Here is a 26,047-nt window from a genome sequence, read left to right as displayed (position 1 = left end):
TCCAATCTTCTCTGCAATCTCTCCAAGTCTCTCAGCTATTGCCTAACCCAATCGCTTTTGACTTGAACTAGCAACCAATTCTTGGACTGGCGAATCTACATAAGCCATCTGATGTTGAAATACTTTGCTTGCTATACATACATATATATCTTCTTGCCAGATCAGCAGTTTCCCTAGCTCGGTCAGTCAGTCAGTCAGTCCCGGAGACCTGGAGACCAGAAATTGCTTTCGGCCAACTCAGCTCGACGGAATGGGAATTGGTAAGCCAAACCAGAAAAGCGAAAACCGGGCAAAGAGAAACCGCCAACAAAGATTTCTGTACAAAAGTGCCATATAGTATCTCCGTCTCTTATAAACATGTATATACTTCACAGAGGCCATCTCTTTCGGTTGTGCCTGAAATTTGGCAATGAACTTGAAACACGTGTAAGAGGTATGAATAATTTTTTTGGCCAAGACAAAGACAGAGCCAAGAAAGCGTTAACGTTAACCAAGAAAGAGACGGTAAGGTAGGGACTTCTTTTGTAATATTTTTGCATGATTTACGAAATTTTCGGGGAGTCTCTCTTGGTTCTTATTTTCTTTCTTTATTTATTTTTTATTTTTGTTTTTTTCTGCCCGGGGTTTATTGTATTTTTAATTATTTTCGGCGTAATAACCTAGATTCGTGGCATCGACCAGGCAACAACCGAGGTTCGTAGTCCGAATGGAGAAGGAGGAGGAGGAGGAGAAGGTGGTGGCGGAGTCCGAGTCCGATTCCAAGTCACTTGGTCGATCGTCAAAGGGAGATGGCCATATAATTTCTGGCTTTTCACACACCATTATGCTTGTTTTTCTTTGCTTTAGCTTTAGCTTTTTCTTTTTTTTTTTATTTTTTGCTTGACTTTGGCTGAGTTTTTGCGCTTATTATTTATTTTGGGCAGCGCCATTTTCTTGGGTTATTTAAGTTCTTTTTTTTTAAGTAGAGTGTAATGACACTTTTGCTTATATAAAGCAATTTTGTGTATTTTTTTGATAATTTTTTAGGGGCTTACAGACAGCTTGTCAAAGTATAACAAAGTCAAAGTATAACCCCTCAAATATTACAGAAAATTTAAGATTCTACAATGTACAAATTCAACAATTATGTAAGAAACTCCTCCTCAAAATTCCTAGAAAATTAACCAACCAAAATCGTTGACCAACTTTTCAAAACCCCAAACCCTTTCAAGTTCTTACCACCTTATTTCCCTATTCCCACAACAGGTACCTATAAAAGTAAAAAAAAAAGGTAGGCTATATGCTATGGTCTTGACAGTTCATTCATCACCAGAAACCTTTTTTCCCGCTCTTCTACCTGCCACAAGAACCAACCATAACCTAACGCACTTAGAAAAACAGGCTCTAAGGGATACCACAGACATTTCCAATCAGAATAGAACGGTACAGGCAAGGGCACCTGTGGCCGAACAATTTAATGATTCGGCCACTCCTCGATTTCGTTGGCATACCAAATGAGTTCCTCGACTCTCAAGGGTTCAGTTTCGGGGTCTCGTATAACTCACCTGGAACGACAGAAAAAAAGCAGAGAATAGATTATCAGCAAAATTAGTCAACCCAGTATACATATATATGGCATGTAACAATAATAAAAAAAACATGCTCAAATCAAACATTTGCCCTCCCTCCCTATTTTAGATCACTTCCGTGTTTGCTTTTTTTTGCGTCTGATTTGGCTTGGGTTTATGACCGCCCCAGGGGCACCCACCAACACGCGGGAGAACCAAGTGCGTAGCAAAAGGCCCTTGCCAGAGTTCAGCGACAGGTAGTATATAGTCGGAACCTTAGGCATATGGCTTATCTTATCATTGAGGAGCACGTGTATGGACTGGACAAACATAATGGTTAGCAAGGCAGCATAATAAGAAACATGTGGGATGGGGGAACTATAGTTTAGGGAAATATAAAAAGAAAATGTTCTAGTTATTACAGCTAAGGCGGAAGAAGATTTTAGATAGATTTTAGAAATAATAACACTAAATTACTAGATAAATTTAGTAAGATTTTTAAACTCTAACTCTAAAATGTAGAGTCGAAATTATACAAGTAATTAAACCCTTTTCTGAAGAAGAAGCCGTATTTCTTGGCACTTTTTGAGAGCTGCTGATACCCCCGGCTTCACTGCTTGATCACCCCTTCTCCCAGAGATATCTTCTTCAATTTGAAAATACAGTATCTCTCGCCAGATCGTAATAATCAGTTAGGACAGCCGTTCCTCATCGAAGGTTATCTCCAAAATCACATGAACCTCATTGAACTTGCTTTTATTGGATAATGGATAATGGCGTATAACCCCCGACAGATGGCGCAGCGGGGGCAAACGACTAATCGCGTATCCATGAGATACATTTAACTATTTTTAGCCACACAAATAGATGGATGGGCTGCGTGTGTGCGTTTTGCGTTCACTAGAAAAACAATGAACATTTTGTACACAGACGGACAAAGTTCTGCCCTCAAGTGCGAGTACAAAAACATTAAGTTCTCTATTTTAAAATGCGTGTGCGAGTTTTTTTTTTTTTTTTTTTTTGTATATTTTGGGTGCCCTTATATTTGTGTGCGCCAGTGTGCCGTCGTGCCGGGCTGGTGGTCTCAATTTTCGGTGTACATGCACAGAAATACAGAAATTATTTCGAAGTTCAAGGTCAGTAAACTTGCTACGCACACGCACAATGGGGCGGACGGCGCAGCAGAGGCACGAAGTGCGGGCAGCCGAGCACGAAGGCAGCCGAGCACCAATACCAACGAACCTCGCTCTCTTGTTCTCTTGCTCTCTTTCGCTCTCTTGTATCTTTTGGGTTTCTGTGAAACTAGAACGAATTTCAGAGCTGCTCTGAGGAAGTGAGATTGAAAGATACTGAGAGAGTGTGAGAGACAGCACAGGCAGGGGATCAAATGGTTGGAAGGTGAGAGGAACTCAGGAAATCATTGGAACAAGGAAAGATCTTAAAACAATATTATAAATTTAATATACTCTTTTGAGATTGATGTTGTAGGAAATTAATCTATATAAAAAACTATCTAAAGCTATTTTTAAAGTATTATATAAACTTATTAAAACTATTTTGTAATCAGAAAATATTTTAAAAATATTTAAAGAAATAAACCCATTTAAAAAACTATATGAATCTATTTTTAACAAATTTTGTTTACTGATTAGAATGTATTAGTGTTCAGAAAATATTTGGAAACTCTTAACTAACCTTTTGAAAAAATGTACTAAAATATTTTAGAGCATTTAGATTGACAATTACTCAAATCACAAGTCAATAGAAGATATTGTTTCTCTATATAATCTATACTTAATTATTCATTTATAAACCAATCAATATTTCACCTCTTCAAAGCTGATTTTCTAAGATATTTCCTATCAAAAACTAACCTCATTAATAACAAAAAGTTCTTATAAATCGAAAACTCTCCTTGCTCTATAACCATCCCCCTTGAAAGAGTATTTCCTGGGAATGAGTTTAGGAAATAGTTGGTAACAATTTGAGACCTGTGTGTGCGGGTGTTAAAAAGATATCAACTTGATTTGTTTGAGCCTGGGTCTGATCTCTTGATGATCTGATGCCCCGAAGAACCAGTTTCAACTCTCGTTAATTAACAAAAAAAAATAATCGGTTGAAACGTGTTCAAGCCAAACTTCTAACCGATGATCGAACCACGGAGACAAAGGCCGAATCATAATTTGGCAAAACCAAGGGTCAAAACACGCTGGGAAGGTCAGAGTTAACTGCTGGTTGGATTGTGGCTATTTCCTATCACGAAGTCACATTCTTTTTCCCCAAAAAAACCAATTTGAATTCTAATTCGTATGTTTACTGGCACAAAAAAACAGAAAGTTGTTGAACAACTTTTTCTCTTTTGTTAGTTTTTTATTAGAGTTACCTCATCCAAATTGATGCTGGCTCACTCGCTCCGCTCAGCTGGAAAACAGAAATCACACCTTGAAACTCAAGAAACAAAAACAAATTTCCTAAGCGTTCTTCTTAGCTGATGCTGAAATCAAAAGTTGGGATCGCTGTAAGTGCCGCCTTTCTCTCCTTCTTTCTCTAGGAATTCTCTGCTTTCTTCTGGTTTTGTGTGTTCTGTCTCTCTTTTGCTACTTTCTTCGCTCTCCTCGGTTTATGTAATGTGGTTGTGACCATGGCCATGGCCTGCTTTCTTTATTTGGCCCGCCTGTTGGTCAAGTGAAATGGGTTAATGGGCATTTTTTTACAACGATTGTTTGTTTTGGTCTCTGGTTTTTGGAGAATTATTCTGAAGTGCATTCGGTAGGCATTTTTGAGATTTGTTTTCTTTAGATTTGATCAGAATTTATAAGGTTAATGCTGCATCATTCTTATGAAATTGTATTATAGAAATTTTAAGGGTATTTTCTTTGCTGTTTTTGTAGCTTATTTTCATTTCCATTTATTAATTTATTTTGTTATAATTGCCTTGTTCTTCCTTAAAATTCTATTCTTAGCTCTTTTCACTTATCTAAAATCTCCCAAAATCTATATATTTATAATGATCTTTTCTTCAAAATTACTTTAAAAAAAATGCTGGCGGATCTTGTTTAGACTTTTGCCCGGCTTTTTGTTCTAATGATTATTGTTAGAAGCTATTCTTGTTTTTATTTTTGTTAATAATGCGAGTGCGTGGCTTTGCCGTGATTAATATGATTAAGAGAATTTGAACTGATGACTGGTGATGTCATTTTGGCCAACAGTTTTTCAAGTTTTAAAGACAACAAACTGGCAAAAAGCCTATAAAAACTTATGAGAATATTTTCGCAGAGTCATATTTTGGTTGCCGAAGTTAGACAATCGTAATTCGCGTAATTAGGCGAGTTCAAGTAACTTTTGTTTAGTGTGCTTAGTTTTGGCCATGTCATGGCTCAGTTGCCAGGTGCCCAAAAAAAAACAGAGACCCCACCCTCCTCTCTGCGTCTGTCTGGCATATTCAAGTGTCAATTACAATTGCCTCAGGGGCGCAAAAAAATACAAAATTTAAATGATTATACACGGCGCGAACGCAGGCAGCATTTAAAATGCGTAAAACGATCTTGAACTTCAGCACAAAAGAAGGAGGAAGTAGGCCCGAATTATCTACCTAGCGCAATCCAAGCAAAACCCAAGACGACCCTAAAAAAAAAACACCGAGCCCAGCCCAACTCGATTTCAAAGTCAAGGGCTAAGGGGCGAACGTGTTCAAAATTCAGAATTACCCTAAATAGATAAGTTTGAGCTAGTAAAAAGGTTTCAAGGGATTGCCTCGACTTTAAGATACCTAGGTTAGGTTAATTTAGACTTTATTAAATTCAAAAATAAATATAAAATTTAATTAGATTTTATTTGTAAATCTAATAACAAAACTTAGTTAAATTTACGTAAAATTTTAAATTACATAGCAGACAGTTTTAAAAAGTACCAAAGTTATTAAGAGCTGGCAATGCCGTAAGAAAAACAATTTACATTCATATCAGTGTTTTAATGTACATATTTACAAGAGAATTTCTTTTAAATTACTTAAGAAATACCTACTATTTTTAAAGCTTAAATACCCAAGTTTATACACAAATTTAAGTTCTATTAAAAACTATTTTAGAAAGTAAAAAATTTACTTCATGTTGGCAATGCCTTAGTCTTTTGAGGATGTCTCTTTAGCTCTTGTTTTTTTCGTAGTTCTTATTTTCATATATAAAAATAATATACCCTCATATACCCTACAATTATTGGGTATACAAATTAGTGCCCTAGAAAATAAGAAGTGTTTTTTTTTAAGTTCGGGGGAGTTACGTGGCTCGTGTCACGTTGGGCGCCATTTTGTAGGAAGCCCCAAAAGACGAAGAAAACGAAAGAGAAATGTGCGACCACTGAATAAAACCACTTTGGATCAACTCAAATTTTATGCGGGCAACATTAACAAAATAAAGAAAAAAAATTTATACAATAAAAAAAAAGAAGCACAAAGAACAAGAACAAGAAGAAGAAGCAGAGGGTGAAGAACACGCACCAAAAAGCGAACAAAAAGAAGACGGCAGCAAAGCCGAAAAACCAAAACTTTTTTGGCAGTATCAAAAAAAAAGAACCCACCAAAAATAATGAAAATGTCAATGTCCGAACAACCTTGAAAGAAGCCAAAGGAGAAAAGCGCTGCCGCTCGAAAAAAAAAAAATAAATAAAGAGAGAGGAAAGGGTTGAATCCGAAGGAGACCCGAAAGGTAGGGAATCACTTAAGTGTAAGGGCCCAGAGCCGTGGCGGAATTTGCAATGCGCATAAGATTCTGATTCTGATTCCGATTTCGATTCCGATTCTGAGAGCCCACCCTAAAAACAAATTCTTTAAATTCAAAACCAATAATAAAGGGTTTCGCTTGGCCGCCAATCAAAAAGCCAAAGCGATTTGAATTTGAGATCGCTTAGATACCCCCGGCCAGTGCGCAGTTGAATAGGAGAAATGGGAATATACAATTGGGAATATGTTGGTAAAGATATATTAATATGAATTTGCACAGCGCAGACTTTGTTGTGATTTAAATTATAGCAGATAATAATAATGAAAGGATGCCTATGTTTTAGAAAACATACATTTATTTTCCAAATTTTTTTTAAGTGGGAGAACATATTTTGTTAAAAAAAATACATTTCAAACTCTTCAAAATTAAGTATAAAATATTTCTTAGGAAAAATGTACAATTATCCAAAATATACATATTTGTTTTCAATTATTTTTCCTTATTTTTCATAATAAAAAATATAAAATATTTGCAGATAGTTCTATTTTAAAGGCATAATTCTGTTTTATTTTTTAATTTATTTTTTAAGCACCATGTAAATTATTTTCTTTTAAAATTCATTTGGGAGCAGCATTTCCCAGTTTAAAGAGTACAAATATTTTATTTTGCAGCAACCAATATTTGTTAATAATTTAAAATTAACAATATAAAACCAGCGATAAATAAAATATATATAAACAATTTTTCTTTTAAATCATACAATTTTTAAAGCTTTTAAAAAGGTTATATACTGTGTTGCCACCTAGCGGGCAGCACCAGAAACTCAAAGCTTTCGTTGAGTTTCCTAAAAATGACGCAAAAAAACCGCTAGATGGCGCTACTTAACCCTACCGAAAATGTTCGTTAAATTCAAAACCAAAATATCTTTTCTCTTAATAAATATCTAAAATCTTAAGAAAAAAATAAAATTAATTCTTTTATATCTCAGAGACAATAATTATTAATGACAGCTTTCTGGCTGGCCAAAAGAGGACCCACAAAAACTTGCCTACAGAATTTACAGTTGCACTCTTTGACGTCATTGCAGATTTTGAAGGAAAAATCCGAAATTGAGTTCATGAACGTTTGTCGACTTCAATTTGTGCGCTAGGCTAGGCGCTAAGCGAGAGGCAAGAAAATGTGCATAAAATGCACACAGCAGTGAGTGACAGAGAGGCAAATAGAGTGAGAGATAAAGAGGTAGATAGAGAGGTAGAGAGAGAGAGACATGCAACGAGGTCACGTGCAGTGCAATATGGCGCTGCTCTACACTCGCAGAAAAACACACACACACACAGAGGCAAGATACTAGCAGCGAGTGGGGGCTCTCGGGGGCTCCTCTATGAAAATGCCCGGCAAGGTTGCACCTCCCCCTTTTTTTTGCAGCCCCCCTGCCGCGTCCCCCCGTTGCCAATGCATTTGCGAGACATTGTCGCTGGCTGGCAGGGCGAATGAACTGAACTGACCCGCTTCGGTGTAACCTCTAAAAAAAATGCTCAGCGAGCGTTAGTGTTTTGTGCAACGTTTTTGTTGTTGTTGTTTTTTGTCTACTGCTCGTGATATTCCTTCTACTGAAAGCGACAGGCGATGGGGCTGTGTGTGTGGGCGGTCGGTCTTTTGTTCATTGATTTTGAAGTGAATTAATTGGAATTTCAGTGACTTGGTTATATATTGTAAATAATAATTATATATTGCTATTTATAGTTGGATTTCCTAGGTGGTTTTAGTTGAACAAAAATATATATCGGCTTCATTTTTAAGAAATTTTGTTATACTCTCTAAATGCATTTATTTTTAAGTTTTTAGTTTAATAAATACCCAAAATAAATGCATGAAATATTTAAAAATTTCTATAATAATTTTAAAAAATATATATCCTACTACAATTCCCTTTTATTTTGGTACTAAATCTTGAGTGCGATTCTTTTATATTGTTGAAATAATTCTTAAAAAAAAATTCCATAAAGTACATTTTTGTAGAGAACCTAGTTTAATCCTTATTATTTATATTTAATAAATTTTTAATAATAATAATAAATTTAATAAATTTGAAACTCAGAGACAGACTGAAACAGAGACAGATAACCAGCTTTGTTCTCTCTCTCTCTCATACCGCTGTCATTTCCGTTCGCCATCGCCAAAATTGAAAGCTTTCTGCTCAAAGCTTTGCCCCCTGAGAGTATGCTTGTGTGTGTGTGTGTGTGGCACACAAATTGAGTGCAAGTTCACAACACACACAACACCCATAGGCCTACAGCTGTGTGCGTGTGTATCTGTGTGTAAATTTAGATCGAGGTTATTGCTTCACAATGCTGCCGGTGCATTCAACTCGGAGTTCAGTTCAGACAGAGAGCGAAATATATAGAAAACAAATACAAAAAACTTGAATTAAAAAAAATTATGTTGAATTTATTTATTGCATAGAACGCTCTCTCGATGCAAATCGTAAAGTTGCATTCGCTTAGAATCACATTTATTTTTATGAGTTATTTGACTCAGTTTCAGCCAGGTGGCAAGGCTGCTAACCCACGAGAAATGCTTTAACCAGGTGAAAAACCTTTAATGACATTCGATATTGTGAGCTTGAGATTTGAGTTTGATTTTGCTTAGCTAATTACTTGCGACTTACGTGGCGGGGAATTGATCGATTGCAATTGACTTACCTGAAAGGAGAATAAAAATTTGATAAGTAATTGAAAGTTATTTTTATAAAAGCCATAAGTTTTTAGATATAAAAGATAAATAGCTAAGCAGACAGGTTAAAAATCGGGTAATTATTTTGTATTAAAATGCCAAAATTACAACCTAAATATATATAAATTTAATTATATTATATTTTTTTAATTTATAAATTAAAATCCCATTACAAGCTCAAGAAAGATTTGCTTTAAAATTGTTCATTTCCAAAAAGGAATAAAGAAATCTTTCTAAAAATACCATTGCATACTTTTTGCGGCCTTTTCTTCCACCAAAATTATGTCATATAACTTTAACAATGAAAATCCACCCAGAGTACCAATTACTTCTGCCCCCAAAAACTTTTCCAAACCAATTAATCTTTGATCTTCAATGCAGGCAAGGCATAAATCAAGCATTTCCCAACATTTTCAGCCTTCGCTTTGGCAAGCATATAACCAACTTTTTTAAGCCATCATCCGCTCACTCGGGGCCCAGCACGGCGATAAAACAGTTAAGCAAATTTTCATTCAGGGGCACATACTATATACATATATATCCAATCCAACTCGACCAGGAGCGGATCAAGGCAACTCGCTGGCAGCTTCCATGCTGCGGCGGAGCCCCTCGTTTGGGCGCCAGAACCGGGCCAATTTGAAGGTCGGACATTGGCCCAAACCGACTGATGCATTTACCCCAGAAAAAAACTGCAGTCGCTGTGCATGATTTTGACGTTATATTTCTCTGGCTCTCGCTCTTGCTCGCACACTTTGCTTTTTTCTCTATGGCGGCCACGTTGCGTATGAGTAATATACGTTTCTATCTCACTCGCTCGCCCGCTGGCTGTCTATGTCAACAGCAAATGTTGATATGTCTGCTGGCTCTGACAGGCAAATGTGATTTCTCAGACGACGTAAACAAATGCACTTTGGAAGGATGCACAAATAAAGCTTCCAGTGGGTTAGATTTAATATTTAAAAATATTTAATTAAGCTATTTTTTGAACTAAGATATTAACAAATTAAAGTGTGCTGTTAAATTGATTTAATAACCAATGTTTGATAATATTTGTAGCTTGTTTTCTTTTTAAATAAATATATTTTATACAATTTGTATATCTTATATCTTATTTGAAGTAAACATTCTAATTATTTGTATTATAAATAAAATATATTTCACCCCAACTTTTCCTAATCTTAGATAAGTAAACAAAAAAGAAATAAAACAAAATTTTAAAATCATTATTTATATTTTCACACCAAAATAAAGTAAACATTTCATAGAATTGATCCTGATCAAGTATACGCACTGTATGCCAAACGAATGAAATTCAAAATTGAAATCGAAACCGCCTGGCCCCCTCAACCACCCCCTTTTTTTGCATTCCCCTTAGCAAAACGCAAATGTTAGCAGAGCGGCAAAAAATAAAGCAAAACAGAACAAAAAAAAATTTTATTAGGTCATATGGCTGGCATCATATCGCCGCGTACATCGACTATGGCGATAATAGAAATAAACACACACACGGCCGCACAACAATCGCTCACACACACACCCATACACATACACACTCCCGTAGAGATAGGGGGCAGCAATGAAAAAACAAACCCGAGCTGCGGCAGGTCAATGAACGCCCTGGCAATTCCAAGGCCAAAGCCACAATGCCTAGAACCCCGGAGAGAAGCACTCACACACACAAAAAAATAGAGAGGGAGAGAGAGGGAGTGTGATAAGCCAGAAATCAGAGAGGAAGATATGGGGAAATCAAAGAGAGAGAGAGAGAGGCAGAGGAAGCTCATGTTGCCTTCGCCTAATCTCAGGTGGCAAGGCTTACAAAAAGGACCCTTAAGACATAATAAAATCCCCTAAAAATCCTACCAACTCTCTCAACTTTTGGACACTTTCAAGTAGTTTGGAGAAAAGAATAGAACAGAAATAGAAAGAGAGAAGGCTCTTTAATAAGGCCAAATGAACTGAGCGGCTATCATGGGTTTCTTTTATAATGCCGGCAACTGTCGGTTTGCTTATCTAATCGCTTTGCCAGCAGAAAAAAGACTTGGACAAATGGCAAAAAATATAAAAAAATTAGATATGAATAAAACTTAAATAAAATAAAATAGTTCCAGAAAAGCTAAAGAGCTGCTTTGGTTATGCGTATTATCAAAGTAAAGCCTTTCAAATAGTCTTGTAAATTATGATATCTACTTTTCTTTTTGATAAATAATGATAGAATATTAGTAAAACCAATAAATACAGCTTTAACTACAAATAAAATCAGAGAAAATAACAGGTATTAGAATGCTTAATCAGGATCTGAAGTATTAAGGAATCTATTAATCTGTTTTGTTATACTATTAACTTTTTTATTATGTTGCTTCTTAGTAGACACTTTTACAGGTTGAGGATCTGAAGTATAAGATAATCTTGTTTTATTTTTAAAATATATATTTAATACTTAAGGAGAACCTTTTACCTAATCATTATCTAAAGTACAACCTTTCTTCTTACTCCAAATTTATATTAAATTCTTTAGTAGAATCTTAGATATTTTTAACCTTAATCCTTATCTTTTTCATATTCCCATAAAAACTTTCAGTATTTCCTCTTATTTATTTCCCAAAAACAGAATTCTCAAAAGGTCCACAAATTAATAGAATTCCCACAAATATATCTGACAACTGACAAACCCATTTATCCACAAAAAAAAAACTCAAACGACACCAAAGCATTTTGTTCAAACGCAAAAACCTAATATTGTCGGTCATAAATCTCTAACTGGCAACAGACAAACCAGAAAAAGAGCGGAAAAATATAAATACAACAGAGTAAATGCCACAAAATGTCAACAAATGCCCCAAATACTTGGGGCACGTGCATGTGAGAGTGTGTGAGTGTGACCGAAACACGTCACTTGCCACAGCTACGAAAAAAATTAGGTAAAAAAAAAAATTAACTAAAAGAAGCTAAAAACTAAATTCCATGACACTATCTTTGTGGCATCTATGAACGCTATCAATTGAAAGCGAAATTCACTTTCATCGCCCTCTCGACATAATCATTGCTGTGTACAGTGGGGGTAATAATAATAGATCTTGGGTAATAAAAATAAGGGTAAATAGGAATAATAAAAAGAAATAAATATATTAAAAATAATATATGAATAAATAATATTTAGAGATAGGTTAAAATTTAAAAAAAAATATTTGTTGTATTTTTAGATTTTTAGATATTCTTTTTAAAGTATTTTATTTAATTGGTAAAGACCATTTTGTATGGTAAAGGTGGTGAGATTTGAACTCTAACTATTAATTTAAATAAAACAATTATTTATCTAAAATTTTTCTACTAAAATATTAAGATCCCAAGGCTTTAACATTTTTTTTTTAATTTTTCATTTGCTTATATTAATTTTAATTGCTAATATTCTGACCTCAATTGTGAAACCCCCCTTTCACCCAAGCAACCGAAATATTCGTCCCGTACATTTGGCCAAGTTCAACGACCGCACGAGTCCCTGGCCTAGATTTTACAACAGCAACAACGGCAGAGCAACAGACGCTGCTGATATTGCCGTTCGTGCTTTTACTTTCGTTGCGACTTCGGCTTTTGGCGCTGCCTTCGGCTTCGGTTTGATTGGTGCTTAGATTCGGGCACCCGCTCTCTTGCACACGAAGTTCATGCCACCGAGCTTCAAGATAATAATGCCCAAGATAAAATATAGTTTATAAAGAAAATAAGAATAAATAAATTTAAAAAAATATATGTTCAGGGAAAAGAAAACCAAATTAAGTAACATTAACATATATAATATTAATATAAATAAATACAAAATTCGTTTATGATTTTAATTTCATTTTTTGATCAAAGACTTTATAGGAAGAATTATATTTAAATTATAATATTTTCTTGTAAATAAAAATTTTGAAGGATTTTATTACTATTAAAAGAATTTTGTTTGGTAAAGTTTTTAAATGGTTTTATATTAAAAAATATTTGGTAATAAAAAAATAAGCATTTCAATAAAAAATGTATTATTTAATAAGTAAATAAAATAAAATAACTTAGGTACTTTATAATTTATCGGAAACTATTATTTAATGTAGTGGGCAGTAAAATGATTAATGAAATTTTATAATAATGAAGCTAAACAAATATTATTCCGGTAAACCGAAAACAAATATTAATAATGAAATATAAATGAATAAAATATAAATAAAAACCACTTTTTTTTAGTTGAATATTTTTTTGCATAAGGTTATAATTAAAAAATATTTGAATCAATCAATCAGATTAAAGTTTACCCAAAATAAGCCTCGCTTAAACATAAATGCTGCACTCCTTACTCCTCCTTTGATTGCCAAAAACATAAATATGTAATTCAATTATGCGGCAAATATTAATCATAATTTGCACTTCCATAAAATATTCACTACCCCAGGAACAGACACAGTCACATTCACATCCACAGGATATGTCCCTTCAATACGCCAATAAAATTCTTATTGCCGAGAAATCCCTCCTCGGAGATAACACAAAAACCACACAGAGCAAGCAAATACAAATACAAAAAAAAAAACTTATTGCTATCGTCGTCATGACGTGCCTTCCGCCGCCCCCCAATTTCTTCGCTTTTCCTTCCCCGCCATCGTCGCTCCTCTATCTGCGGCTTGTTGCGTTTGCTTCTTGTTTTTGCACAAAAAGGAAAAATTTAGGTTAATGAGTTCAACGACCGACGAGGAAGCGCCAAAAATACACACGCAGTACATGGAGCCAATAGAAGAGATAGAAAGAAAGTGAAATCATATTTGAGGAGACGGGGGAAATTTTTACGGCGCTTAGTGGAATTTAGGGAAAAGCACACGAGCGTGTGTGGGTGGGGATAGGGCAAGTGCAGAATTTTGGGATATTCAATAGAATTGCAAAGTAAAAAATTAGAATTAGAAATTTGGAATTAGAAATATTTAGGGATCAACACATTTTTTTTAGTAATTAAATATTATTTTTCTGAAGACTCTTGTATTAGTTAATTAGTTATTCTAATATATTTAATAACAAATTGTAGGGAATACTTATTCAAAGTAAATCATAGCATACTTTTGGGAATTAATAAAAAATCGTATGAATACTTTTTGTTTCTGGTAAAAGGCATAATTTAAAATATTTAAAAATTATTAATATTATTTTTTTTTCCATTTATTAAATAAACTAATGATGTAATTACCAAACCCAACCGAAAATCAGGATCATTAGTTATTCCCATTTCCCCTTAACAAAGATTAATACTTGTGAAGGTGTTTCTCTATATCTAAAACCACTTTATATATGTATGTACATATATATAAACATGATTCACTCACTCACCAGCTAAGACACGTCCAATCAGACGTTCCGTATCGTCTATATGTTTTGCCTGGGCAAACAGATCCTCCCGACTGCCGACTGTCATTATTCTGGATTGAAGCTAGGACGTGGACTTGAATATAACCTAATGCAACTATATAGTTTGATTGGAATTCGTTTTGATTGAACTATAGATTTGCTAAGATTTGTACAAAGTGTTTGTTCTATATATTTTTCTTAATATTATTTACTTAAGGCTTTTCTTTCGTATGGCACCTTTTGTGAGTGTTTAGAATTTATTTTTGAGCTAACTACACTAGCTATTATGGCCTAAGTTCTTTAGTTAGTTAATTAATTTGTTTGAATTTAACTATTTAAATATTTGTGTGCACACGGGAAATATCACAAGATAGCAGCAGCAGCAGCGATGATGTTTGAGGATTTTTTACGTGTTTTATTTTTGGCCAAGTCTTTATGCATTTTCATCTAATAAATGCCACAATTTGTTTACTCATTTTTAACTATTTAACATTTAGAAAAGACTTTGCACTCTCATTAATTTCTATGACACTTTCAGGAATACTCAAAAAATATATAAATATATTCTTTTGATTTGTGTTTTATTTTGTGTGTTTGGCTTTTTTCAGAATTCACGTGAAAATTACGACAATCGGTTTTGGGTTTTTTGAGCGCCGGGCAAACAGTGTTCAGAGTTCGTTCGGTATTCGCGCAGCGAGCGAAGAACGCTGAATAATAAGCAAAACAACAAAAGCGGGGCGCCAAAGCCGAAATGCCAGAAGCTGAGCCAAAAACAACAAAAAATCGCATGGCAAAAGTTTCTATCAGCTGTTCGCCTTTGCCTTATGGTTGTTCTTGTTTTTGCTTTTGTCTTTGTTTTTGTTTTTGCTGTTTTTTTGGGGCCGGCCATGTGGGTAGCCAATGAACTGCTTGCCGGAAGCTTTGCACTGCTTGCAAGTGGTTTTGGCAAGTAGAGCTTTGCCAGAGCGCTGGGATTTGAAATTAATAAGGGAATTTTTGTGTTTTATTTATAATTAAATTTTCTCTTAAAAGTATTAATGTTAAAAGAAATTTACAAATTTAAGCGTAAGCTCTAGACTACTTTTCTGAGTAATTTAAATTTTTTAGAAGTCCAAAAAGTCTAAAAACTACATTAACAAATGTAAATGTTACTTCTTTTATATCCTTTTGATTTTAGTTCTAAGCCTGTTTTGACTTCCTAAAATATAATTTCAAGGAAAATTAATAAGTAAAATATTTCTAGATTTAAATTTTTCTTAGAATTTCTCTAAATTAATGTAAAAAATACCCTGAAAATAAAGTTTTATATTTAACACACATTACATTACACATCATTTTAGTATTTAAATTAAATTTTTAGATTCAAAAATAATCATTTCAGCTAAGGAAAATCTAGAAGAACTATGAATAATTTTTAAGTATTTTTTTAACTTGTAATAAGCCAGAAGAAATTATTTTTGTTCCTTTAAACTAATTACAAAGTACAAAGTACTTCGTTGTAAACAATTTTTCCTTTCTCTCAGAACTCGTTGCCAAGTTGAACCGCTCATTGTTGGCCCAGACAAAAGTGATTGGCTTCAGGTTAAAGCCCAATCATTCTAACAAATGGGAAACTATCAGATTGTGGCCGCCAAAAACAAAACCAACGAGGGAATTAAGGAGCTCAGCAAACAGAAAAAAATGTTGTTAGCCGAATTCCAATAGCCACTCTGCTTGGCAACAGAAGCTCCAAAAGCGATGTCCTGCTAGCTGAGAGCCCAATAGCTGAAAGCAATAAAAGCAACAAAGGCAACAAAAACATTAAGGCCCAAAAGCAGAGCGGGCCAAAGTTAAATGAACTGTGAAAATGCCAATGACAGAAGAATTATTCAAGGCCGCAGTGACGAAAAGCAAGACGAGGAATAAAACGAGGCTTAAGAAAGGCTTCGGGGATAGTTAAGAAGCCTATAGCTTTTAAGGAAATTTTAGAAAATTATTTTAAAAGGAGCTGGAAGGAACTTAAAAGAAAAATTAATGAAAACCAGAAGTCAATAAAGTAGAGCTCTGATTTTATCTAATACTAGCAACTATGATTTAATAGTCACAGTTACAGAATATTATACAACAGAAAACTATAAAAAAAGCAAAACTATATAATCCCTTCCATTCGAAGAACCCCTTGACTTGGTGTTCTGTTAGGTAAGTCAACGTCTGTGGCGCCAGAATCCTTGAGCTACATTGGGTTTGTCCTGGCTGGTAGCAACAACAACTAAGCACCCTCTCTCTATAACCCAAAGAGCCCCAATGTCGCACTGTGGCAAAATGTCAGCGAACGCATTTGAACTTTTCATTGCTGTTGCAGCAGCAGCAGCAGCCAAACTTCCCACGTAAAATTAGCAACTGGAGGGGGGAATGGGCATCTCCGCCCACTGAGAGGCCGGCCGTGCCTCTGGGTCTGCCCTCGATTCGGATTCGGATACAGATTTGGACTTGGATTCGGCTGCCATGTTGCACAATCCCGGCCAGCAGCAGCAGCAGCAGTCGCAGCACGGTGTCGTTGCACGAGTTCAGGGTCAGTTGGCGTTGCACTCAGCGCCCAGCAGCTAAAAACTGGGTGTGGGTTGAAACACTTGGGTGGATGCACTTGCAGAAATATTGGGGGGTTACTTTGTCATGTAAATTACAGATAATTTGATAAAGGATTCAATATCTTAAGGATAACTTACTAGTTTCTATCGTCGTTTCTCAGCTATTAAATTCACTAAATATTTCATAAACTATATTCATCCTGTTTTTCTGTAATTTACAACATTTATCTATAATTTAGGTATCATTACTTCTCTATTTTAATTTATAAAAAAATTTTAAATGTGTGCTGGATTATTTTCTCTGTATTTTTCCTCGCATTGCTTGGGTTTGCTGCTGCTGCCACCAGTGCTCCATTAAACGTGTTAGGCGCCAAACGGTGTGAAAATAAAAAGCACTTAACCCACCAGCAATTCGCCGCTGATTCGATTAGGCAAACACACACCGCTGAGAGCTGGAAACTACACAAAGCCAGGCAAGGGGAATGGGCCAAGTTAAGAGAGACACTTTATTTGGTTAGAAGAAACAAGGTTACTGATTCTGCGAGATGACCAGTGGTTGTTATGAAAAAGGAAAGTGAGTTAATTAAGAGTATTTATTACATTGTTTTTATATCCCTTTAAAATTCTATTAAATCCTAATTATTAAGAAATATATACAAATTCATTAAGACATTACAATTAGTTAACCCAGTTTTCTTTTGAATTTCTGTATATATCATTTTTGAATAATAAACATTTATATACACTCAAAAATCGCTTGATCCGCTGACGTGGTATCCTCACACTCTTACCAAACTTCCACAAACATATACATATACATTTATAGTGGGTATAACCTTCAATGTCTATTCAACTCTCGTGGAAATTCGTCCAAGGACATGAACTTAGCTCACCCCTGACGCGATTCGGCTCCATGTAAATGGAACAGAAGGCGCCGCTAAATGTAGACCACCGCCCCCTTTAGGCAACCTTGCAATCTCTTAAAATTATCAAATAAAAATAAACGAGAGAGAAAAACTCAGACAAACACATTTTGAAATTTTAATTAAAACCAAAAATAAAAGCAATCGAATTGGAATTCCTTTTCGGCTAATGGCCACCTAACGGCATTTATGTACGTATATACATAGTAAGCATATAGTTGGGCACTTGTATTGTGGCCTGCGTATGTGTGCCGTGTCATTGTCCTGGATAGAGTGCAACGACTTTGGCCCTTCAAAATGGAACGTCACGAAAAGTGCGTGAAAAGCTAAAAGGAAAAGCTACTGAGCTGGGCTTTTAAGAGCAAAAAGCTTAAAGATTTTCTGCTGTTGAGAAAAGCTATGCAGATATGCCACAGAAATTGCTAAGCGTTTGAAATCTATTAAAAGGGCGCTAGAAAGTATGCTATAAAATTAGTAGATCTTTAATTTCGTTGTTAAAAAATGGTTTTATAGGCCAACTTTGGGTTTAATTTGAATTAATATGAAATTAATTTTCTTTGGAATATATAACAATGATTAAAAATATTTCTTAATGATTATTTTTTAAGTGAAGTTTGTGTTTTATGTTCTATGTTTTACTTGGTAGCAATTTATTATTATTTTATTGAGTTCTTTCATGCTTATCTTTAATAGATTTTAATAACAATCTGCCTAAGACTTGTAACAAATATAATAATATCCTATCAATTCACATCCATAAATTCTTATTAACTGCCCACAAATTATTCAGGTAAATAAATAATAAATATAATGCCTTTGTTCCAGGGACTAAACCAATTTATTGGGATATATTTTTCTAACAAAAATTGTGTGATAGAAAGCGCATAAATATATTTTGTATTCCCCAATCAGCAGACAACAATAGAAGAGGCAATAAAAAAATAATTCACACAAAAAAGGGAGGGCCCCCCAGAGGGGGCTGGTGGCAGCTGGGAGAGAGAGTAAGAGAGAGTGAGTGAGAGTGCGTGAATGCTCGACACACACACTTACAGGCACAGCCACTCGCACACAGATACACACTGGGACAGCACTTGGCCCAGATTATTTTGAAGGTCGCGCATTATCGACGGTCGTTCACCTATTTACTCGGCAGGCAACAACAAAGGCAACACACAGCAGCGGCAGCGACGTCGACTGCGGGTGGGCTCTGCCTTTCGTTTTTTTTTTTTTTTTTGGGCTTTTGCTTTCATTCTCCTCTCTTTCTTTTCAGTCTGTTTTGTTCATATATTCTATACATGTACGCAGTTATGTGAAGATGTATGTAAATTCATGAATATTCCTGTACATACAGTAAATCTAGGATTTCTAGGACTGTTTTTTTGGGAATTATTTGAAAGAGTTTTAAGGGTTCAATTTGATTTAAAAATTTATTAAAAATACAAAAAAAGATATATTATTCATAAAAATATGTTTTCAATAATATTACAAATTATAAAATACTCAATTTTTTAATATTTTTTAAAACACTCTTTTGGTTTGTTCTTAAACATTAAAATATTTACTTATCTGAAAACATTTTTGATTTAATTTCGAGTCTCTACTGTACCCAATTCGTATTGCTTTTTATATAATATATAAACACCCATATATAGGTGCATACATATGTTTGTAGTCACTGTCTTTGACATTAGGTGTATATTTAATCAGCAGTTTTCACGGCTGTTGTTGCTTTTATTGCGGTAGGAGCGCGCGCGTGCGACATTTGTTGCTGTGTTTTTATTGGGGGAAAAGCTCACGGAAAAGGAAGCGAGAAAATTATACGGAAAAGCTTTCGCAGGAAGTATTGAGGCAGTCCGCCAAATACACCAAGACTTTTCGCCATTATATTTTTGTGAGCTCCTCTCGGTCGTGTTAATGCGCATTAGGTGAGCCAGCGAAATATAAACAAACGCTTTACAAATACTAATATACTTAAGAGGTTAATAAACACGCATGGCGGGGGCGGGGGGCAGCATATATTTGTTGGCTTTCAATAAGCTAAAACATATGTGGAACATTCAATTTTTGAGTGTAACGGGCCAAGGTGGTGGGAAATTGCGAGGGGGTGGCTCTGAGAGATGACAGTGAGGGAGGTTATGTATCTTCTTTCATTTGGCAAAGTAGGCCGACGACGAAAGCTTGTATACAGTTAGGTCATTAGGTCACGAGTGAGTGAGAGACAGGGAGAGATGGGGGGGGAGGGTCTCTGGGGAAAGAGAGAGGGGTGAAAGCAGACTGTAATATAATCGGGAAGCATCGTATTTAAGCCAGAGAAAGGTAAAGTGTGGTTAAAAAATAGAAAAAATGAAAAAACTTATAATATTTAAGAAATAATTAATAAACAATTACCAGAATATATTTTATTGCTTTCTTTTTCTGTTTGAATTAACAAAGTGTGAATTTTGACGAATTTTATATATACTATTGGCTTAAATTAATTTGTTTTAAATCAAAATTGATTCTTGTTGCAATAGTCTTTTTAAAAATACAGGAAACCAAGAAATATCCATTCCCTTGAATTTATTAAGAACAAAATTATGACTTAATTCCACTAAAATCGGTACTCAAAACGACATATCTCTCTTTTAAGGCCTAAAAGTAAATCGCAAATAGGCACAAAAAAAATCCCGAAAAAAATATACATACATGAGTATTCCCGCAGGACCTACGCATTCATTTCAGGATACTTTGTGCCTAGCTGACTTTAAGCATCCCTCAGCATTAATCAATAATTTGCTTTGTTCCCCTCCTCTCTTCTCCTCTTAGATCTTGTATTTATATAGAACAAACTTTTACATTTCTCAAAAGCCAAAATAAAAAAAACCAACCAAATTTTTTATATTAATTCACTAGAGAAAGATAAGTGCTTTTGCATTTGAGAGAGAAAAAAAAAGAAACTTTCGTGGAAATTCTGAGTGGGCCAATGGGGCGTATGAGTTATTTTTAGCGCAAGCCAAGAGAGAGATGGCCTAGCACAACAGGCTCAAACTTGAGGCTGCAAGAGATTCAAACACAGCTGAGTGGGGAGTTCTTGGGGGATGTAGCCACATTGGGGATGTTTTTGGTGCGGTGGGGGTGAAGCTGCGTTGACAGGTCCTCCCCCACAGCTTGCAAAGCAGCTTATGTGTGGGGTTTCGACTTTGCCCAAGGGGGTTTGACACATTGACCATGAATTTGCTTTTAGGAACAGAACAAGTTGAGGAGAAAGGAGAAAGGAGAGGCGAGGAAATGAATACACTGAAAGATTAATGCTACAAATAAATAGGGTAAAGTATGAATGAATTTACCTGAAAAAATTTGTATTACAGCTTAAAGCTTATTACAAAATTTTAAATTCTACAAAATAAAATTTATATAATATTTCTACAATTTATTTTAAATAAGTTACTTTTGAAACCAATTAAATAAATTATTTTTAAGTCTTTCGATTGATTTTTTGTTTTAATAAATGATTTTTAAGTATCTGGAATGATTTCTTCGTTAAAATATTTAACTTTAAGGTTCAGACCTTTTATAAAAATATAACTAAACAATGTTAATAAATGTATATTATATTACAAAATTATAAAATAAATAGAAAATGGTATTTTTAAAGCACCCCATTATTTTCAGTGCCTCTGTAGATGCTCCAAGTTTGCAGGTGTGCTAACGGAAAATTTGTATATCCTGTCAGCTTTTGGCCATGCCTTCCGCTTATCAGCACGAGTGGCGGCTTAAAATCATTTATCATAATTTCGAAACAAAAAGCTAAACAGCTTTTGGTCTTGTCAATGCGAACAGCAAATTCAATTAAACCATGAAAACAGAGCCCCTAATAATGCGACAGAAAAGGAAAGACTAAGCAGGCGAAAGAGAGATTGAGAGCCAGAGCCCAGCTCAAGCACAATTTCCACGAATTGCTCCATTAATAACACTAGAATTAACCGAAAGGTTACTAAAAGTCAAGGCCACCGAACGAAATTCGACACATGCCCCGTGGTTCGGGCCAGAAAGCGATAGAAAAAAGGCAAAAGAAAAGCAAAGAAAGAGAGTAGGCCACAAGTGCGATAGAGACGGCCAGCTGGCACATTGACAAAGTGCTAATGCGTGTGAGAGTTATGTGCCAAATTTATAGGCTCTTGGCTCTCTCACTCTGTATTGGCGTTGGCGGCAATCAACTTGGCTAACACACCCCACCCCCCGCCCAGAAAACCGAACTTAATGGCTGTAAGGAAAGGAAACATTTCGGGTCGTAAAAGCCCGAGGCAAAACGACCGAGAAGTTCGGCAGAAATATTTCAAATATTCTTTCACTGTTGGGTGAAATGCTTAATTAAATTTGTTGCTGCCCGCAAATTCCCACAAAAAAAAAGGAAAAAAAAATGGAAATGGAAAAGAAGCTGAAAATAAACAACAACAGAAACTAATGGTTTCATTTGCTCAAGGTTAAGGTCGCCTTTAAGGGGGGTGTGTGTGCGTGTGTATCCAGGCAATTGCGGCGGTATTTGTTTAGGTTTCAGTTTAGGATTTATAATAAAAGGCATAAAAAAAAGACACAAAGAGGTGCAGGAAATAAATTATGAAAAGAGCAGAGAGCCAGTTAAAAAAATGATTTGTACATAAATAAGGTCTAACATGAATTAATAAATATAAATGTACATTTTTAAAAGTTTTAACAAGATCAAGTTTTTTTTATATAGTATACATGATTTGTTGACTATTATTATAATTTTTATTTTAAAAAAGTGTTATTTAAGCTTAAAAATAATTTTAAAAACGTTTTTTCAGTAATATAAATAATTTGAAAATGGAACAAATTAAACACGAAATATTAAACAGCAAATTTATAATTTTATGTAGCTTAAAAAGTTCAAATATTTTTTTATAAAAGATATATCCATTTGTTAAGTATTATTAATGATTTTTTTAATTTAAATAATTGTCCATTAAGTTTCTAAAATAATTAAAAGGCTCAGCGCCACCTTTTATTAAACTGAATTTAAATTGCAAAAAGTGCACCTTTTAAGAAGCTTTTTCATACATTTTCCACTTGCATTAGACAAAAGTTTTCTTTACTGGAAAATTGTAAAAAGCTGTTATTGCATTGTAAAGCTATGTAAAATGCATTTTACGCTTTTCCGGTTGCATTTGCAGCTAAAACTTGGGGCCAAAAGCTCTAGCAATTAGTTGCAACTATTGCAAAAGTATAATTTACAAATTATAGACAACCCTGTACATAGAGAGAGAGAGAAAGTGAGAGAGTGCACTCAGAGAGAGAGAGAGTGTGAGCAAAGCACAGCTTTTCAGGTTTTCTTGCAGGTGAAAAGCCACAAGTTGCCACCGGGAAGTGCAACAGTTGCAGCGGCAGAGAGGAATCCTCGAACAGCTGTTGCAAAAAGGGGGATGGAAATATAGGAAGGCCTTAAAGGAAAAAAAGAAAAACTAATTATTAGAAATATAGATGGATAAATAAATCAAGTTTTTCTATAAAATTATTTTGTGACACTCCTAGGTGAATTTTAATTTTTAAAAATAATAATTTACAGCAAAGATTCAATACTAAAAACGTCTTTCAAACTTTCTTTCATTCAAAAATAATTGTATACCTTTTCCATACTTCTTAAAGAAAGATTAAAATATTATTCTAATAAATAATCGTTATAATTTTAACTCCACACCGTTCCATAAATTTTTTCTCTCCCTGCATTGCAGTCACATCCTGCACCAAGGATCCGACATTGAGCCGCCCTTGATCGCAAGTAACCTTCATGCAGAGGCGAAAGCTTTCGCTTGAAACTCAAAACTGTGAAAAAAATGAAACAAGAACAAGGGCTGCAAGGACATCGAATAGGTCCTTGTGTGGGGGTAATTGGTTTGTTTGGTGGGGGCCAAAAGCGGTAAAAGGTAAGCCCCGGCTAAATTGTCAGTTAATTGACTTTGAGTGGCATTAACTGGCATCCGAGAGTGACTTACATTTAATTGGACCTGACAGCCGAAACAAGAAGTATTTCTTTACATACCTGCAACGAAAGAGGGAGAACAAAAAATAGATTAATTATAAATATGGGTCACCTTTGGGAAAGCACAGTGAAAAATATATTATAGAATATTTATAGATATTTTTATTTAATAATAATTTTGTATATAGTAATAGGAATATCTCTTGTAATTTGCAGACTTTGTGTCGAGAGTTTCAGCAACTTTTATTTGTTTGTTTTTCACATTTCGTTTCTCCCATTTCTTTGCACAGTTTTTTTTGCCACTTTTGTTGTTGTTTTTTTTTATTGCGCAGAGCGCACATGCCAACGACCTTGACCATCACAATTTATTTTCATTTTACTTTTTGCCTCCCTCTCCGGGTTGTGTGTGTGTGTGTAGCGAGTGACACACATTACGTAGGTCCCCATTTAGTCGCTTACACAAGACCTCAGGCAAGGCCAGCCTCTCTCTCACTCACTCTCTCTGCTTTTTTTATATATATATTTTTTTTTTGTGGTTGTTTCGTTATTATTATAATTTTTTGTGCGAGTGTGAGTGGCATTCTTCTAAATGTGATTTTCTATCGAGCACATAATAATCGGGAAATAGTTTGGCTTAAAAATGTCCTTAGCTCAGCCAAGATTATTAATAATTAAATTAAATGGGAAATTAAATAAAATATGTGAATGCTATGCTAAAGATTTATGTTATTTTATATATTTAATACACAAATGTAGTTGTTAGAAAGTTTTAAATTTTAAGGAAAATAATAGAAATACTTTTTAAAAGCTTTTTTATATTTTTAAACTTATTTTCATAATTTCCTTTGTTTAGTTGTTCCTTAAATATGGTTTTAAAAATTCAAAAAAGTTCTTATTTAATCTTTTTAAATATTTTTAACTTTTACAAAGAAAAAAATGCTACATTAAATAATATAGGCTTAAATGTTTAATAAATAAATGTATTCTAAGAGTGTTCTTCCTATTGAAATACATCTTTAAAAATGAATTTATAGGGACAATATATTTAATAATAAATACCTGTAATTATTTTATCATTTCTTACAACAGCTGATTAATCACTTAATTAAATACCCATAAATATTTCCTCATTTGCTGTACCTGTCAATAATTTATTTAAATCCCCCTTTTGTATACGTATTTCGTTTTTGCTTCCTCTAAAAATGTGCGCACCTGTAATTCCACCTGTGCGACGAGCAAGTTCATTAGAAAACTTAATGCGGAAACTGGCGGTCGACTAACCGATATCGAAACGTACCATATATAATGCCGTCTCGCACTCAAACACGAAAATATATACACATTTTCAATGTCACAGAGCAGAACAGAACCAAACAGACGCGTGGGGAAGTCTAAATATATATAAGCACATAGAGTGAGTGTTCCTATGAAACAGAGCAATGTGGGTGAGGTCAATGCAGACCCCAGACCTGGGAGGGAGCTACGTCAAAGCACAATTGATGATTGAGTGAGTGAGTGGACTTGTGGTGGCAACTCTGCCAGCACAGTGGGCAAGATGCCAGGGAAATTACCCAAGGCACGGAAGTGAGCCAAGGCTTCTCGTCAAACCGAACCGAATTTCGCCATATAATAAATAATAACTAAGCTAAACTGATGTAGGAGAAATGGCCAAATATAGCTGGATAGAGAAAGCCAAAAAGCCAGCGAGACAATGGTATCGAAAATTGGGTTAGTATACCAACAAGGAAATCCTGACAAATTGGCCTCAGAAAATAAAGTAAATCAATGTTCATTACATCAAGAGTGTTGGTAATTGAAGCCAAAATGGCAATTATAAGTTGGCATTGACATTGCTTATCACACACACACAGGACACACCCGGGGAGGGAGTGATAAAGAGGGAGGGGGAGAGAGAAAGAGAGCGACCGAGGCAGCCTGTCATTTTTGTCCTTATCCTTGTCCTTGTGCGTTCATTATACAATCCGAGACACACGACGCGCTCAGCCCGCTGTTGCTGCCTGCCTTATATGTGTGTGTTTGTGTTTGTGTGTAGTTGTCAACGCATGCACATTTCATTGCCATCTTGCAGTCCACAAAGTCCACACAAACACACACACATAAACAGGGCCCACAGCACGGCCCTGACCATGAACAAGAACTTGTCAATTTCAACAGAAACAATATACTGCGAAAAAATAGGAGACCCTTTTCAAGTTTAATT

The 26,047-nt window shown here is 34.8% G+C and overlaps 1 protein-coding gene and 1 long non-coding RNA gene across 3 annotated transcripts in view; one reads left to right on the top strand and one right to left on the bottom strand.

Moving 5' to 3' along the window:
- Positions 1-26,047, bottom strand: part of Eip75B (Ecdysone-induced protein 75B) — a 106,957-nt gene that overhangs the window by 66,154 nt on the left and 14,756 nt on the right. Inside the window, exon 1 of one of the 2 annotated variants that reach the window (XM_070285761.1) lies at positions 14,342-14,454. The exons of the other annotated variant lie outside the window; for it this stretch is intronic. Within the exon in view, the coding sequence (XP_070141862.1) occupies positions 14,342-14,426 (85 nt within the window). The 5' untranslated portion in view covers positions 14,427-14,454. Of the gene's footprint in view, positions 1-14,341; positions 14,455-26,047 lie in introns of those variants that run through there. 2 annotated transcript variants of the gene reach the window in all.
- On the top strand, positions 16,411-17,059 carry LOC121502204 (uncharacterized). The gene is made up of 2 exons (XR_005990866.2): positions 16,411-16,537; positions 16,636-17,059. It is a non-coding gene; the product is annotated as an uncharacterized lncRNA (long non-coding RNA).

The sequence above is a fragment of the Drosophila kikkawai genome, chromosome 3L, assembly GCF_030179895.1.
Source record: "Drosophila kikkawai strain 14028-0561.14 chromosome 3L, DkikHiC1v2, whole genome shotgun sequence".
Taxonomy (NCBI): Eukaryota; Metazoa; Arthropoda; class Insecta; order Diptera; family Drosophilidae; genus Drosophila; species Drosophila kikkawai.
The sequence above is the reverse complement of the archived record's forward strand: the minus strand, read 5'-3'. Positions and strand labels throughout refer to the sequence as shown.